Genomic DNA, 18,783 nt, shown 5'->3' on the forward strand with positions numbered 1-18,783 from the left:
AAAGTGGGGAGCAAAGATAGAGAGAATAAAACCAGCTCTGTTCCGCAATCTTCTTTTAAATATTATCCTAGAGCACAAACCAACCTCTTTGGTTGTGTCTGATCATCGTGGTATTGGACAATGATTATTAGTAGCAATAGCAGTAGCAGCAGCAGCAGCCAAGTGTTAAACACATTAAGGCTAAAGAACCCAAAACTTCTGTTACTCGAATCCAGCAAGAACTTGTCTCAGCTGAAAATCATCCATGGTCATATGATAAGAACCCATATCATTTTTGACATCTTCGCTGCCAGTCGTCTTATTTCCCTATGCACTGACCCTTCATTTGGAACAGCCTTATTAGATTACGCTTTCAAGGTCTTTTCCCAAATTGAAACCCCCAATCTGTTCATCTACAACGCCTTGATTAAAGGGTTTTCAGCTTGTCAAAACGCACATGAGTTTTTCCATTTTTACACCCAATTATTACGTGCAAACATTCTTCCTGATAATCTCAGCTTCCCATTTTTAGTAGATATGTAGGCAAATTTCTTTCATGCTATTAACCCCATGCCATTGCTATCTACTTTACCCTAAATTTGATAAATATAACTTCATTTACTCTAATTTTGTTCACTTGCTCTACCATTTCTCTTAATTTTTTAAACTTATTGTACATCAATATATCATGGAAATATCATGATATCTTATGATATATGTTGACCTTAGGTCAACATAACATGACCTTTATGAGGACATACCCAAATAGAATTTATAATGAAAGGCTAAATATTCATTTTAAGATATAGGGTTTGTCAAATTTTTTATTTTTGGATTTGATTTATTATTTTGTTTAAATTAGTATGTAACTGTTTAAATTTTATTTATTTAAAAAAACGACCATAAAAGTTAGTAAACATAGTTAATAAGACTAATTATTGATATGTGAAAGTGATTCTTAACAAATATAAATTTGAATCTCTTAATTTTATTAATGTTAATTTACTAGTAATATATGTTTGAAGAAAGCAAAAGATGTTGTCATGCTTAATCATATATGCTTTTGGATACTTACTTTCCTGCCTCCATTTTTTGCATGATATGTAACTGATGGATCCACATTCTTTCTTTCTTCCTTCCTCTTTATCACAATTAGATAAAAATAAAAAACTCGGTAAAAATTAGTTATGTGGTGGTCCATCTAAGTTTTGGATACATAACAAAATCCAGAGTTTAACAACATCAGGGATCATAGACCCAATATTATAGGTTCTAGAATACAAAATGTCACAGTCCAAATACCGAGCCATGACCGGCGCATGAGCCCAATGGGCATAGCCCACTAAGTCCAAACAAGCTTATTTATACAATCTCGATCATTATTCCAAACCACATATTGTAACTCTCAATTATAAATGGAAAAAAATTATATCATGCTTTAAATAGAGTTACTGACTTGTCATTGCTATGTATTTTGTGAAATGGATGCCTTTGGCTAAATTGTATTTAAGCATCACAGAAGTTGATATCTCTGTGAATCTCAATGTGATAATAGTCTCATTGTCATTCAGCATCCTTAACTCATCTTTATCAAGGATAGAGTCTTTTAAGCCTTCAATGTTTGCAACCCTGGCCTCCTACGTGATTATGAACTTCCCCTACACTCCCAATGTGAACTGCAGATGGTGTATGGTGGAGCACTAGTAATTTTGTTTTAAGAAAGAAAAAGATGTTCTCATGGTTAATCATCTATGCTTTGGGATACTTACTTTTCTCCCTCCATTTTTTGAATGATCTGTAACTGATGGATTCACATTCCATAAATAATTGCAATATTAGATAGAAATAAAAAACGCGGTAATTAAGATATTAGTTATGTGGTCTAGTGGTCCGTGTGAGTTCTTGATACATAACAAACTCAATGGTTCAACAACATCAGAATTCATAGACCCAATACTATTGGCTCTGGGATACACAATCTCCATCTTATTAAAAACTTAAAGAAATAAAGTCCAGGGCAAAATATTATACATAACAGAATCAGCCCCCATATCGGTTACATTCCTAGGAAGGATGTTTACTCAGGTATTCCTCATGATAGACGTACCTTACCACTTGTACCTGCAGCTGGTTCATGAGGCATCTGCAATCATCCAATAAAACTCCAAGTGAGCGGTTGAGAGTAATGGTAGAATTCAAAAGATGGATAACAATCTGTGAATCCATTTCAAGGAGGATACCAAGAAAGCCTAAGTTGGGCAGCTGTCCTTAGACCACCTTTAGTGCCCCAAGAAACCACACATATGCTAGTAGTTGTGCCCAATCTACTTGAGCATCCAGCAATGAAAAATCACAAATATTTGTTCTTATTTTTTTTGTGCTATTGCAGGAGAAATTTGTTGAATGTTCTAGATTTTCTTAAGAAGCCAAATGCTAGCGAGCTTGTTTCTGGGACAAGGGACAGAATAAATTTGTATGAGAAGTTTAAGAATGCCATGGAGGCTTCTTTCCCTGGAACAATTGATGAACTGTCACAGAAAGCGGAGGAGAAAAAGGCCCAGCAGAAATTGTCTTTCTGGGATTCAGTGACTGATTCCAAGGTGGGTGCTTTCAAGTTTTCTTTCTAAAGCAAACACCCGTGAAGGCCACCAGAGAATGACAAGAGACCAACAAGCAACAACTAGTCTAGCAATTAGCATTGTTATTATTCTTATACGGATGAAACTAGTCACTATCCTTCCTTCAGGTTTCCTGAAAAGTATGAATTTTTTGAAAACAATTTTGAGATTAATAGAAGGTTGTACTTCAATTATTTTTTATAACACTAATGTCATAGCTTTCTACAATTCTTTCTACTTTATTTGGTCTGTCATAGTCAATGGATTATCAATGCTGCATTCTTTGTAAATAACAGCCACAGGCACATTACTTGGAGACTGCATTTGCTTGTTCAAAGCAAGCTGCTATACTGTTATGGTGGAAAGGCCCTCAGCATTGAGCAATGAACCTATGAACTTCATTGATTTGACCAAAACTCGGCTAAGCATTGGGTTGTTTAAAATACAGAAACTCAATACAATTCCCATTGTTTTTATCATATTAATGAGACATGGAAAATCCCTTTAACGATTACTATTTCCTAACAAGCCCAGAGCTCTTTTCTCAACGACTTAAACTATATACTATCAACAAGAATGTTATACCAATCCAGAGCAGCTTTGAGAGGACATATACCAATTAAGGACTACCAATCATGGCTGTTAGTTGTATTTGATCTTCAAATAAATTAAATTGCTTCTAAAAACAACATTCAAAAGCAGATATTGATACAAAAAACAAAAAAAAACTGGAATGCAATTGACACATTTGGTATTTGTAGATATACTGACCTGTGAGCTCTTCGATCAAACGCCATTCAAATTTGGTAAATCCCACTGGCATTCCCAATGGAAGATTAAGTTGCATTCAGGACATTGAAGGGCTTGTCCATTGCAAAGCTTCTTGCAGACATTACATCGAGGGCAATTCCAAATATTCTTGACAAAAGTGAGCGGGTCAGGGTGACGATAAGTTTTCAATGTTCTGCCAAGCTTGATAAATGGGAGATCTCCAAGAATACACTCCGGATGAGCAGCGTTATCACAATCAGCACAATAGTAAAACCATTTGTTTGGATCTCTTTCTTCCTCACAAATATCACAATAAAATTGATGTGGATCTGAACCCTCATCATAAGTTAGAGTGAGAGGGTGGTTGTCGTACTTGTACCAAGCTATTTGCGGTAGTGTGAGACACCTGAATTCTAAGATAAACTCACAACCCTGCATACATTTGTATGCTAATGGACTTCCTTCGTTACAACCACTGCAATTCCCATTACAGTTATGATCGAGAAAAAGTAGGTGTTCATGACTTGGATGCCTAAAAGTGTCTGACAATAAACTACATTGAATATCAATCTTAAAGAAACAATCTCTTTTGTTGCACTCGTAATTAAATCCATAAAAATCACGGCCACAAGCCCAGCAAAATAAAAATTCATCATTCTTCGTGAGGGCGAGCAAGTGCTTGTGACTTGGGTGTCGCTTCTCTCTAGGCAACTCAGCACAATTTCTATGAAGAAAAAATCTGCACTGCTCACAACCATAGAATGGAGTTGAGATAGGCCTCATACACCCATCACAATTGATATCATCTCCAACCTCACCACAAAAAGTGAGAATTAAATTGTGATCGTGGAAAGCATGTTTGATCTCTGTTGCTATTTCATCTCGCTTTAGACACTTTGTTTGAATAATATCAGTGATCCAGTTTATAGATTCTCCCTCAGACCTCTCGTCTTCATTAAATTTTGGATCCCAAATACTTGTATCGGTTGCGCAATTCACATGTGCAATATAATTGCATTCAGAATCAGGACAATAATAACTTTCATATCCTGTATTAACTTTTTTATGATAAATTTTGCATTCCCACTTTTCAAATTGATTTTCTGGAAGAGAATAAGAATGAGAAAGTCGGTGATGATGTCGCATTATTATGATGATGCGTGGCAATAAAATGCAACTCTTGTGAACAATAAAATTGCATGTAGTGCACAAATAGGGAGCGCGATCGCCATCAGTGCCACAAAAATCACAAATGAATGACACTGGTCTTGATAGAAGAGTCCATGGGTGTTCATGATTGACAGTTGTAATTTCAGGCAGTGATGGGACATCTTCAGGCCTAAGGCCGAACTCGCAAACGTCGCAATACTAAACAAACCCCTTCCATTTTATTTTGCACAGATAGCAAGAGCAACCGTCCAAATGAATAGGTGGATAGTGCAAGAGAGTAAGCGGATGTCTACGATCGTGAAAGTTATTAATCTCAAGGGGTAGTTCCGTACATTCCTTATGAAAGTACACCTTATTCTTGCAATCCAAACATTTGTAAAATGGGCTTGACGAAATTTCTTTCATACATCCCAAGCAATCATATTTAATAAATACTGTTATGTTTTTCAATTAAGATCAATGGATGCTCGTGGGCAGGGTGTTCTAGTTTATCAAAGTTCCCAACAATGGAGGCACAGTTAATGTCCAGATCGAACTTACAAGAAGCACAATGATAAACCAATCCCGAAATTATGCCCCGACAAAGATCGCAACCGGGCCGACCAGAAAACTATGGTGATTTTGGTAGAAGAATAAGAGGATGTGGAGGGTAGAAGGGATGGCTAACCTCTGGGGATAACTCTAACTCGGCACATGTCTTGTGAAGATAAAACTTGCAACCACTGCAGCGGCAGTAGCATGGACCTTCTACTCGTTCCTCACACACAAAGCAACAAGCTCCTTCTTCTTCTTCTTCACTTGCACGACTCCAGTCTTGGATGAACACCAGCGGATGGTCATGGCTAAAATGTTTAAGACCCATCTCCCTTTCAAAATGGACCTAACAATCTTCTCGAATAAGAGTACAGTTTTTTTGAAGAAAGAATAGTATTGCTTGCAATTGTCCACTGTGTGGACCCTCTGCTATCGTCCTAGTGGCTAACAAGTGTTTGAATATATTTTTCAGTAACGACAAATTTTGCTGACTTTTTGATCAAGTTTTGAAGATAGGTGAACGCTACAGTAAGTCTAGTCTTACTGTAAAGTTAATAAATAAAATTTTTAAAAAATAATAAAAACCTGTTTAACAGGTTAACAGAAAAATAATATATATAATTTTTAAATTTATTCATTTTAGGATAACAAAGTAAATAATTTTTAAATTTATTTAGTCTATTTTAAAAGTTATTTAACTTTTAATTTTATTTTATTTTTTACTTTAAACTATAAGATTATTATTCTTTTTAATATTAAATTTTAATTAATTAATTTAATAAAAATTATTATTATCACTTGTTACGTTAACTCTCACACATTTACGTTAAGATTTTAAATTTGTTTATTTCACTTTTATAAGATTTTACATTAATTCTTACAACCTTACACCAAATTTTTCAATAGCAACTTTTAACTATAATTATCTTTATTTTTATTATTCTTTATTTAAGATTAAAATTTGAATATCGTTATATACTTTTAGCTCGATAATATAAATATAAATGCTTATTTTTCATTAAAATTAGACTTTTTTACTTAATTAACTTATTATGTTAACTCTCACACATTTACGTTAAAATTTAAAATTTAGTTATCCCACCTTTATAAGTTTTTATGTAAATTGTTACAGTTTTACGTCAAGATTTATCTATATCAATTTTGAACTATAATTATTTTTATTAATATTATTTTTTATTTAAAAATTAAAATTTATATGTCGTTAAACACTTTTAGCCTAAAAATATAAATTTAAATATTTATTTTTCACTTAAACTAGATTTCTTTTACTTAATTGACTTGTTACGTCAACTCACACACATTTACATTAATATTTAAAATTTAGTTATTCTACTTTTATAAATATTTACATCAATTATTACAGTTTTACATCAAAGCTTATCTATATCAATTTTGAACTATAATTATTTTTATGCTTATTATTCTTTATTTAAAAATTAAAATTTGTATATCGTTAAACACTTTTAGTCTAAAAATATAAATTTAAATATTTTTTCACTAAAATTATATTTTTTTACTTAATTGACTTGTTACGTTAATTCTCACATATTTACGTTAAAATTTAAAATTTACTTATTCCACCTTTATAAGTTTTTACGTCAAGACTTTTCTATATAAATTTTGAACTATAATTGTTTTTATCTTTATTCTTTTTTATTTAAAAATTAAAATTGATATATCGTTAAATACTTTTATTCGAAAGATAAAAATTTAAATGTTTGCTTTTCACTAGAATTAGATTTTTTACTTAATTGACTTGTTATGTTAACTCTAACACATTTAAATTAAGATTTAAAATTTAGTTATTCCACCTTTATAAGTTTTAAAGTCAATTCTTACAGTTTTACATCAAGATTTTTTTACGTCAAATTTGAACTATAATTATTTTTATCTTATTATTCTTTGTTTAAAAATTAAAATTTATATATCGTTAAACACTTTTAGTCTAAGAATATAAATTTAAATGTTATTTTTCATTAAAATTATATTTTTTTACTTAATTAACTTGTTACGTTAACTCTTACAAATTTACGTTAAAATTTTAAATTTGCTTATTCTACTTTTATAAGATTTTACGTTAATTCTTACAATTTTACGTCAAGTCTTTTCAATAACAATTTTTAATTATAATTATAATTATTTTTATTATTTTTTATTTAAAATAAAAATTTGAATGTCGTTATATACTTTTAGCCCGATAATGTAAATATAAATGCTTATTTTTTTTAAAAAAAAATAGACTTTTTTACTTAATTAACTTATTACGTTAACTCTCGTAAATTTACGTTAAGATTTAAAATTTAGTTATTCCACCTTTATAAGTTTTATGTCAATTCTTACAGTTTTACGTTAAAACTTATATATGTCAATTTTAAACTATAATTATTTTTACCCTTATTATTTTTATTTAAAAATTAAAATTTGTATATCGTTAAATACTTTTATTTCAAGAATATAAATTTAAATATTTTTTTAATAAAATTAAACTTTTTTATTTAATTGACTTATTATGTTAACTCGCACACATTTATGTTAAGATTTAAAATTTAATTATTTCACATTTATAAGTTTTTACGTCAATTCTGACAGTTTTACGTCAAGATTTTTTTATGTCCATTTTGAACTATAATTATTTTTATCATTATTATTTTTTATTTAAAAATTAAAATTTATATATCGTTAAATACTTTCAGTCCAAAAATATAAATTTAAATATTTTTTTCACTAAAATTAGATTTTTTTACTTAATTGATTTGTTATGTTAACTATCACACATTTACGTTAAAATTTAAAATTTAGTTATTCCATCTTTATAAGTTTTTATATCAATTTTTACAATTTTAAGTTAAAACATATCTATATCAATTTTAAACTAAAATCATTTTTATCTTTATTATTTTTATTTAAAAATTAAAATTTGTATATTGTTACATCTTTTAACCCGATAATATAAATATAAATGCTTATTTTTAATTAAAATTAGATTTTTTTACTTAATTAACTTATTACGTTAACTTTCACATATTTACGTTAAGATTTAAAATTTAGTTATTCCACTTTTATAAGATTTTACGTCAATTGTTACAGTTTTACATCAAGACTTTTTCATGTTAATTTTGAACTATAATTATTTTTATCCTTATTATTTTTTATTTAAAAATAAAAATTTGAATATCACTACATACTTTTAGCCCCATAATATAAATATAAATATTTATTTTTCATTAAAATTAAATTTTTTACTTAATTAACTTATTACATTAACTTTCAAATATTTTCATTAAGATTTAAAATTTAGTTATTCCACCTTTATAAGTTTTTATATTAATTCTTTTAGTTTTACGTCAAGGCTTTTTTATATTAATTATAAACTATAATATTTTTCATTATTATTTTTTATTTAAAAATTAAAATTTATATATAGTTAACCACTTTTAGAGCAAAAATATAAATTTAATTTTTTTTTTACTAAAATTAGATTTTTTTACTTAATTGACTTGTTACGTTAACTCTCACACATTTACGTTAAGATTTAAAATTTAATTATTTCATTTTTATAAGTTTTTACGTCAATTGTTACAGTTTTACTTCAAAACTTAAAAATTAAAATTTGTATATCGTTAAATATTTTTAGTTTGAGAATATAAATTTAAATATTTATTTTTCACTAAAATTAAATTTTTTTTACTTAATTGACTTGTTATGTTAACTTTCACACGTTTACGTGAAGATTAAAAATTTAGTTATTCCACCTTTATAAGTTTTTACGTTAATTTTCACAGTTTAACATGAAGGCTTTTCTATACCAATTTTGAATTATAATTATTTTTATCTTTATTATTGTTTATTTAAAAATTAAATTTTGTATATTGTTAAACACTTTTAATCCAAAAATATAAATGTAAATGTTTGTTTTTTACTAAAATTTGATTTTTTTTACTTAATTGACTTGTTATGTTAACTTTCACATATTTACGTTAAGATTTAAAACTTAGTTATTCCACCTTTATAAGTTTTTACGTCAATTATTACAATTTTACGTCAAGGCTTATCTATGTCAATTTTGAACTATAATTATTTTTATTAATATTAATTTTTATTTAAAAATTAAAATTTATATATCGTTAAACTATTTTGAGTCTGAGAATATAAATTTAAATATTTATATTTCACTAAAATTAAATTTTTTTCTTTAATTGACTTGTTACGTTAACTTTTACACATTTACGTTAAGATTTTAAATTTAGTTATTCTACCTTTACGAGTTTTTTTGTCAATTCTTATTGCTTTACGTTAAAGATTTTTAATCATAACTTTTAAAAAATTTATATCTAGGTTTTTTAATGATAATTTTAAATTACATGTGTTTTTATTTTTATTATTATACATTTTTAATTTTAATTTTTTGATTTATTATAGTGATAATCCTACTTATAATATGAAATTTCAGCCATTAAATAAAAGAAATGAAAATAAATGGTTTCTATTAATAAGGTATAAAAAGAGTCAATCAAAAGGAAGATTTTTTATTTACCAGTTGAATTGGTTTACCAGTTTCTTTATAAGTTTTAAATGAATGACTATAATTTAAACTCATAAATCAAATGATCTTTATTAATTGACCTTACAGTAAGGTAAAAAACGATGATTTTATTGTAGAATTTGCCTACAAGGAATCAAGCCACTTAAGATAAAAAAAAATAGACTTTGTGAATTGGAAAGATCCAATTTCCTAACCTTCACGCTTACTAGAAAAAACAAACAAACAAACAACCAAAACAAGACAAAAATAAACAAACGAAAGAAACAAAAGAAAAACGAACAAAACAATAGTAAGATCCAACAATTTGGTAACCTTCCTGTTCTTTTCGCTGTTAGCAAGTACTAATACTATTTTTTTAATTACCATTTTTTTTTACATGTGAATATATTGATTAGGATTTATATCATGTAGAATTCATGTATTTTGGTCAGACACTCGTTTTAGTCTTTAAATTAACTTATTGACTCAAAAAAAGCCCTATGCTCATGGTTGATCACATTATTTATGTTTGAGCATTAAAATAGTATAAGATATCGCTTGGATTAAATCATAAAGAACATTATTGTATTGTAATCTTAAGTACTCTTTCTTTGTTTGATTTCTTTACTTTATATTTTCAGGTTAATCCATTCAGCACTGGGCTAAAAAATACAGAAACACTAGTTATCCCATTAGTTAATCGTAAGCATGTCATAAGTCTGCAAGCCGAGGTAGATCCTGAAAATGGCTTTAGAAAACTAGGGAGCAAAGATAGAGAGAGTACAAACAGCTCTGTTCCGCAATGTTCTTTTAAATATTATCATGCAGCACAAACCAACCTTATTCTTTGGTTGTGTCTGATCACCTTGGTATTCGACAATGAATATTAGTAGCAATAGCAGTAGCAGCAGCAAAGTGTTAAACACATTAAGGCTAAAGAACCCAAAACTTCTGTTACTAGAATCCTGCAAGAACTTGTCTCAGCTGAAAATCATCCATGGTCATATGATAAGAACCCATATCATATTTGACATCTTAGCTGCCAGTCGTCTTATTTCCCTATGCACTGACCCTTCATTCGGAACAGCCTTATTAGATTACGCTTTCAAGGTCTTTTCCCCAATTGAAACCCCAAATCTGTTCATCTACAATGCCTCGATTAAAGGGTTTTCAGCTTGTCAAAACCCACATCAGTCTTTCCATTTTTACACCCAATTATTACGTGCAAACATTCTTCCTGATAATCTCAGCTTCCCATTTTTAGTCCGGGCATGCGCTTAGTTAGAGTCCCTTGATATGGGAATTCTGTTAGAAGATAACCACTGCGTGGACACGTGCAAGCCTTTTGTACAGCATGATCTACATACTTCTAGCTGTCAATATTTTGATATTAATGTGTTGTTTTCATTCTGAAAGAACACCTGTAAGCTGTTTGTAACAGGTGTCATCTACACTATCATTTTGTAATGTATATATGATCACTGTGTGATCATCATGTGATATAAGATGAATACTCTGCCTCTGTCCAGCAGCCTACTAGTTCGCTCTTTACTTCTTTCTTTCTCAATTCATACGTTTTTACCATGATATTAACATGGTATCAGAGCTCCTCTTGATTCCTGTAAGACCTTAGATAACCTTCTTCAATACTCCTGTGTTCTTAGTGGTTCTCCTTTAACCTCGTCTTAAGAATTAATTTCCTGTTATAATGACAACTCCAAACATAACTCATCAGCCTCCACCAGTCTTCGATGGCTCCAATTATGGAGTTTGGGCCGTGAAAATGAAGACTTACTTGAAAGGTTATAACCTGTGGAATGCAGTAGAACAAGATGCTGAACCACAAACACCAAGGGAGAATGCTCCTGCTGCTCAAGTTAAGCAATATGAAGAGGAAGTTGCAAAGAAGTTTAGAGCTCTTTCATTCATTCAGTCTGCTGTCTCTAAGGATATTTTCAGCAGAATCATGGAGTGTGAAACTGCCAAGGCAGCTTGGACAAAGCTACAGGAAGAATATGTTGGCACCTCTAGAACAAGGCATATGCAGGCACAGAACTTGAGAAGGCACTTTGACATGATGCGAATGAAAGAGAGTCAGTCTGTAAAAGAATATATAGACCAGATTCTGAAGCTTACTAACCAGATAAAGTTGTTTGGTGAAGAGCTTAAAGAAGTTCGAGTAGCTGAGAAGATTCTCAACAGTGTACCAGGAAAGTTTGAACCTACAATAGCTTCCCTGCTACAATCAAAGGACCTCCCTGATATTTCAATTACAGAAATTGTCAGTGCCTTGCACGCTGCAGAACTGAGGATATCAGCAAGAGATGAAGCTCCTGGGGAGAAAGCCTTTCTTGCTGAAGGCAAAGGTAAAGCAAAAGCTGAGGCTTTTACCAAGAAAAATTACAAAGACAAAGACAAGAAGACTGCTCAATCTGGTCAATCTTCAAACAAGAAAAACAAGTTCAAGCCATGTTCCTTTTGTAAGAAAAGAAATCATACTGATGACTACTGCTGGTTTAGGCCAGATGCAAAGTGCAAGATATGTAGTCAATCAGGACACACTGATAAAGTGTGCAGAAACAGAACAATTGAAGATAAACCTGCACAGACAATTGAAAGCTCAGAATTAGCTGAAAAAGTTTTGTTTATGGCTCAGTCAGATTCTGAAAGTGATCGTGGTAACTGTGAATGGCTTCTTGATAGTGGCAGCTCAAGGCATATTGCACTCTCTGAAGCTGTGTTTGTTGATCTTGATAAGAACCATCGATCAAGAGTCAGAATAGGGAATGGTGGTTACCTACAAGCATATGGTATAGGGAAGGTTCAAATTCCAAGCTCAACTGGACACAGGTACATATCTGACGTTTTGTTTATACCTTCTTTTGCACAAAACATTCTGAGTGTTGGACAATTGTTAGAAAATGGTTATGTTCTGTTGTTCAAAGATAAAGCTTGCAGAATTTATAACCCCTCAGGTGCATATCTGATGACTATACCAATGAGAAATAGATGTTTTCCTATTAAACCTGAGCATATATGCTTGCAAGTTGAAGAACAATCTATTTCATTGATTGATCTGTGGCACAGAAGACTTGGTCACTGCAATTACAGGACCTTGGAACAAGTCAGCAACTCAGGTATGCTTGATAAGCTTCCAAAATTATCTAATAATGCTTCAATATGCAGTGTATGTCAACTTGGTAAGATTTCAAGGAAACCTTTTCCTTTGAGCAGTACCAGCAGAACCAAGTCAAAGCTTGAACTTATCCACTCTGATATTGGTGGACCTCTAAGTGAGGAATCACTAAATGGCAGTAAGTTTTATCTTCTGTTTATTGATGATATGACCAGATGGAGTTGGATTTTCTTTATGAAATTCAAGTCAGAAGTCTTTACTTTGTTCAAAAACTTCAAAACCAGAGTTGAACTTGAAACTGGTCACAAAATCAAAACCTTAAGGACTGATAATGGTGGTGAATATACCTCCAATGAATTCACTCAGTTTCTCAATCAGCAAGGGATAGCTCATCAACTTACTGCTCCATACACTCTCAGCAGAATGGAGTCAGTGAAAGGAAAAACAGGACAGTCATGGACATGAGCAGATGTCTATTATATCAGAAAAGGATGCCTCAGAAGTTTTGGGCAGAAGCAGCAAAGACTGCTGTATATTTGCAGAATTTGTTGCCAACCTATGCCTTGAATAATCAAATCCCTTTTGAAGCATGGTATGGTTTCATGCCCTCAGTTGCCCATTTGAAAGTCTTTGGGTGTGTATGTTATGTGCACATACCAGATATCTTGAGAAACAAATTGAGTGAAAAAGCTGAATTAGGAGTATTTGTTGGCTATAGTACTCAAGTTAAGGCATACAGAATTTATTTGCCAAGCAAAAATAAAGTTGTTGTGAGTCGAGATGTAGTGTTTGATGAAGCTTCCAGCTGGAACTGAAATGAACCTCAGCCACCACTATCATCTCCAAGCCAGCATGATCAAACTTCTGCTTTTGATGCTCAACTTGAAATTCAAGAAGATGAGAGTATTGATGATCTGCCAGTTAAGGGAACCAGATCTCTTGAAGACATATATCAGAACAGCTTGGTGACTATTGAAGAACCTAGCTGCTATACTGAAGCTTGTAAGGATCCTGTTTGGTCTAAAGCTATGCAGGAAGAACTTCAAATGATCCAAAAAAATGGCACTTGGTCTTTGGTTGACAGACCTGCAGATAGAAATATTATTGGTGTCAAATGGATATTCAAGAAGAAATTAAATCCTGATGGTTCCCTCAACAAATGCAAAGCTCGGTTAGTAGCCAAGGGCTACAGTCAGCTACCTGGTGTTGATTATGGAGAAACGTTTGCTCCAGTAGCTAGGTATGACACAATCAGATTCTTGTTAGCTCTGGCTGCTGCACTTAAGTGGAATGTCTATCATTTAGACATAAAATCTGCATTTCTCAATGGCATCTTAGAAGAGGAAATTTATATTGACCAACCAGAAGGGTTTGAACTCTTGTCAGGAGCAAACAAGGTATATAAGCTCCACAAGGCCTTATATGGATTGAAGCAAGCACCAAGGAGATGGTACAGCAGAATCAATGACCATTTCATTCATCGAGGCTTGGTTAAAAGTCAGAATGAAGCCACATTGTATACTCTTGAATCAAGTAACAAATTGCTATTGATAGTGTCATTGTATGTGAATGATTTGTTAGTTACTGGAAATTGTGAACAAGCTTTGCAGAATTTTAAATCCCAGATGCAAACAGAATTTGAAATGTCAGACTTGGGACTTATGAGATATTTTCTTGGACTTGAAGTTCATCATTTGAGAACTGGTATTTGGTTGTCTCAGCAAAATTATATCTCCAAGGTTCTCAAGAAATTTCAGATGTCAGATTGCAAGTCTGTGTCAACTCCTTCTGTTGCAAACAAAAAGCTTTGTGCAAACTCTGGTAACCAACTTGAAGACCCTTCTGCATATAGAAGATTAATTGGGTGTCTGCTTTATATCTGTGCTTCAAGACCAGATATACAATTCTCAGTGGCATTTCTCTCTCGATTTATGCAAGCACCAACTGATCAGCATATGATTGCTGCCAAGAGAATTCTGAGATATTTGAAGAAAACAGAATTTTATGGGATTCATTATACCAAGATAGCAGACTTTGCATTATGTGGATATACTGATTCTGATTTTGCAGGAAGCAGTGAAGATGCAAAGAGCACATCAGGTTATTTGTTTACACTTGGTAATGGTCCTTTCTCTTGGAATTCACATAAACAATCTGTAGTAGCTCAATCTTCAGCAAAATCTGAATATGTTGCTGCTGCTGAAGCTACAAATCAAGCTCTTTGGCTGAGGAAGTTGCTTGTGGACATCAAATTTGAGCAAAAGTTTCCTACAGATTTGTTTATTGACAATAAGTCTGCCATTGCTATTGCTAAAAATCCTGTCTGGCATGGCAAGACTAAGCACATAAATGTGAAATATCATGCCATCAGAAATGCAGTAGAAAAGAATGAGATAAATGTTCAATACTGCCCTTCAGAGTTACAGCTAGCTGATATTCTAACCAAGCTTCTTCAAAAGTCAAGATTTGAAGCTCTCAGAACTAAACTAAATCTCTCCATTGCAAGTGTCAAGGGGGAGTGTTAGAAGATAACCACTGCATGGACACGTGCAAGCCTTTTGTACAGCATGATCTACATACTTCTAGCTGTCAATATTTTGATATTAATGTGTTGTTTTCATTCTGAAAGAACAACTGTAAGCTGTTTGTAACAGGTGTCATCTACACTATCATTTTGTAATGTATATATGATCACTGTGTGATCATCATGTGATATAAAATGAATACTCTGCCTCTGTCCAGCAGCCTACTAGTTCGCTCTTTACTTCTTTCTTTCTCAATTCATACGTTTTTACCATGATATTAACAAATTCAAGCCCACGGACAAATAATAAAAGCATGGCTTCGAAAACAATGTTTATGTACAGAATTCTTTAGTTCACATGTATTCTACATGTGGGGATATAAAGGCAGCAAATGCAATTTTTCAACTAATGACTTGTTTAAATGTGGTTTCTTGGACTTCAATGATAGCTGGATTAAATAAAGTTGGGGATCTCCAGATGGCGCGTAAGTTGTTTGATACAATGCCAGAGAAGAACTTGGTTACTTGGAGTATAATGATTTGTGGATATGCCAAGAACAGTTATTTTGAAAAAGCTGTTGAATTGTTTCGGGTTCTGCAGGAAGAAGGGGTTAAAGCTAATGAGACGGTTATGGTTAGTGTGATTTCTTCTTGTGCTCATTTAGGTGCTATTGAAGTAGGTGAAAAAGCTCATGAGTACGTTGTTAGGAATAATTTGAGTTTGAATGTGATTCTTGGGACAGCTTTAGTAGATATGCATGCAAAATGTGGGAGTATTGAGAAAGCTATTGGGATTTTCGAGGAACTACCAGAAAGAGATGTTCTTATCTGGACAGCTCTTGTTGCTGGATTGGCAAGGCATGGCTATGCAGAGAGGGCACTCTGGTTCTTTTTGGAGATGGTAAAGTCAGGGTTAAAGCCGAGAGATTTTTCGTTTACAGCTGTGTTATCTGCTTGTAGCCATGGGGGATTGGTAGGAAAAGGTCTAGAGTTGTTTGAGAGCATGAAAAGAGATTTTGGTATTGAGCCTAGGTTGGAACATTATGGTTGTGTGGTTGATTTGCTAGGTCGAGCAGGGAGGTTAGCAGAAGCTGAGAAGTTTGTGCTTGAAATGCCTGTAAAGCCTAATGCTCCCATTTGGGGGGCACTACTTGGAGCTTGCCGTATTCATAGAAACGCAGAAATTGCTGAAAGAGTGGGAAAGATCCTGATCCCTCTGCTGCCAGAACATAGTGGCTATTATGTGCTGCTCGCAAACATTTATGCACGCACAAACAGGTGGGAAAATGTTGAAAGTATGAGACAGATGATGAAGGAAAAAGGAGTCAGAAAACCACCCGGTTGCAGTTTGATCGAGGTAGACAGGAAAGTCCATAACTTTACAATGGGAGACAAATCGCACCTGAAATAGACATGATAGAAAGAACATGGGAAGAGATTCTTAAGGAGATAAGATTGGCGGGTTATACTGGGAATACATCCGATGCACTGTTTGACATTGATGAGGAACAAAAAGAAAGTGCCCTTCACAGACACTGTGAAAAGCTCGCTATTGCTTTTGGGATTATGAGAACAAAGGCTCTGTTGCCAATCCGAATAGTGAGGAACTTGCGGGTATGTGAGGATTGCCACGCAGCTACCAAGCTGATTTCCAAGGTTTTTGAGCGTGAGTTGATTGTGAGAGACAGGAACCGGTTCCATCATTTTAGACATGGTACTTGTTCTTGTATGGATTACTGGTGAAAACTCACAGATTGATGGTATCACTATCTTGTGATATGAACTATCTTCCCCCTCCCCCTTGAATATTTTTGTATCTTGCTCCTTTCGTAAAAACGAAACCATTCTTTATAGGAATTGCCAAGTTAAGTTTTGAGAAATTTATCATTTATTTTGATGCTGCATTCATATCCAGTACTTGCTCCAATAGTCTTACCTTAGCCAGAGCTTGGTTAGCCAAGCTCTCATGGGTCATTGATAGGAACAAGATTCACTCCAAGTTTGTGGTGCAACCTCCGGAAAACACTGTAAATAAGGTATAGCCTGGTAAGATAGGGCAAAATTAATAGAGAAGGTGAAGGAGATGCCATTGCAACATACTAGCAGGTCCGACCTGTCAGACTTGACTTGGCATTGAAGGTATTCCAAGTACGTTTCCTTTTTCTTCCATTTACTCATTTTCAACTAATTGCTGGCGGAATGATTTGTTCAATCAATTGAAGCTTTGTCTAGTGAGTTACTAATTATGAGTTCCCTTTACTAATTGCTTGCAGATTACTGACCCTAATTTCTTTGTTTTTTATGATTCATTTTTAACTTCTCTTCACCACAATACAAAAAAAAAAAAATAAAATTCCACATGGCATCTGAAAAACCATGTCATAATTTTTTATTTTTAAAATGTCCATCAAAATTCCATTTAATCACTACTCAATGTCTAGATGCCCCGTCAATATGATCAATGTCATGTTAATATCTTTCAATGAAAAACCAGACAATAGTATGTTATTTTTTCGTATCATAGAAAGACTGAATCGAGAATTTGATAAAAAATTATACATATCTCAACAACATCATATGAACATAATATTATTGTGATAAATTAATTTGGTACATGAACAAATAAAATTAACCATATATCAATTATATCATACGAAAATAATATTATCATGATAAATTAATTAGGTACATAAACAAATAAAATTCACAATATCTGACAAAATTCTTGCAAAAAACAATATCTAAAAATAAAATTCATCTTCAAAAACCTGCACAAATAATAGTTCGTTAAATCAAATTAAATATACTACTACTAAGTTTTTTTTAATAGCATTCTGAATTAATGTTTACATCTGATAAATAACTTTTGCTTAAAAATTTGAACGACTGTTAAGTAATATTCTTTCCAAAATATTTATTGAATTACATTCACTTCTGTCAGTTTTGGTTATATTGTTTTATGGAACCTTTTATCACTTCTAAATCGTCAAGTTTTGAAGTCTGATAATTAATTATAATTCCGAGAGATAATGATTGTTGTAGTTAAATATATTGAATATAAATTTTATGAAAAATTAATTATATGCACCATAATTAAATGGACTAAGATTAAAAATTAGTATATTTTTTCATTTGAAGTAAAAAACCGATGATAAAAGTTAGTGAATACAGTTAATAGGACTAATTAGGGTTATGTGAAAGTAACTCTTAACAAATACAAATTTGAATCCTTAGTTTTATTAATGGTAATTTATCAAAGTTCCCAACAATGGAGGCGCAGTTAGTGTCCAGATCGAACTTACAAGAAGCACAATGATAAGCCAATCCCGAAAAACTCCCAGTCACAAAAATCGCAACTGTACTTACGGAAATAAGGTGATCTTGCTAGAAGAATAAGAGGGTGTGGAGGGTGGAAGGGATGGCTAACCTCCGGTAATAACTCTAACTCGGCACATGTCTTGTGAAGATAAAACTTGCAACCGCTGCAGCAGCAGTAGCATGGACTCTC

The 18,783-nt window shown here is 32.2% G+C and overlaps 1 protein-coding gene and 1 pseudogene across 1 annotated transcript; one reads left to right on the forward strand and one right to left on the reverse strand.

Moving 5' to 3' along the window:
• Positions 1 to 1,821: 1,821 nt before the first annotated feature.
• On the reverse strand, positions 1,822 to 5,475 carry LOC18599231 (uncharacterized). The gene is made up of 2 exons (XM_007029110.3): positions 3,369 to 5,475; positions 1,822 to 2,122 (listed from the first exon to the last, which is right to left on the reverse strand). The coding sequence occupies exon 1, from the start codon at positions 4,512 to 4,514 to the stop codon at positions 3,384 to 3,386; it is 1,131 nt and encodes a 376-aa protein (XP_007029172.3). The 5' UTR covers positions 4,515 to 5,475; the 3' UTR covers positions 1,822 to 2,122; positions 3,369 to 3,383.
• A 4,946-nt stretch (positions 5,476 to 10,421) lies between these two features.
• On the forward strand, positions 10,422 to 17,029 carry LOC148762843 (pentatricopeptide repeat-containing protein At5g06540-like; annotated as a pseudogene).
• The last annotated feature ends 1,754 nt before the right edge of the window (positions 17,030 to 18,783 follow it).

The sequence above is a fragment of the Theobroma cacao genome, chromosome 5, assembly GCF_053813885.1.
Source record: "Theobroma cacao isolate CCN51 chromosome 5, ASM5381388v1, whole genome shotgun sequence".
NCBI classification, from domain to species: Eukaryota; Viridiplantae; Streptophyta; class Magnoliopsida; order Malvales; family Malvaceae; genus Theobroma; species Theobroma cacao.

Coding starts and splice junctions, on each gene's coding strand:
- LOC18599231 (XM_007029110.3), bottom strand. CDS start 4,514: ATGCGACATCATCACCGACTTTCTCATTCTTATTCTCTTCCAGAAAAT.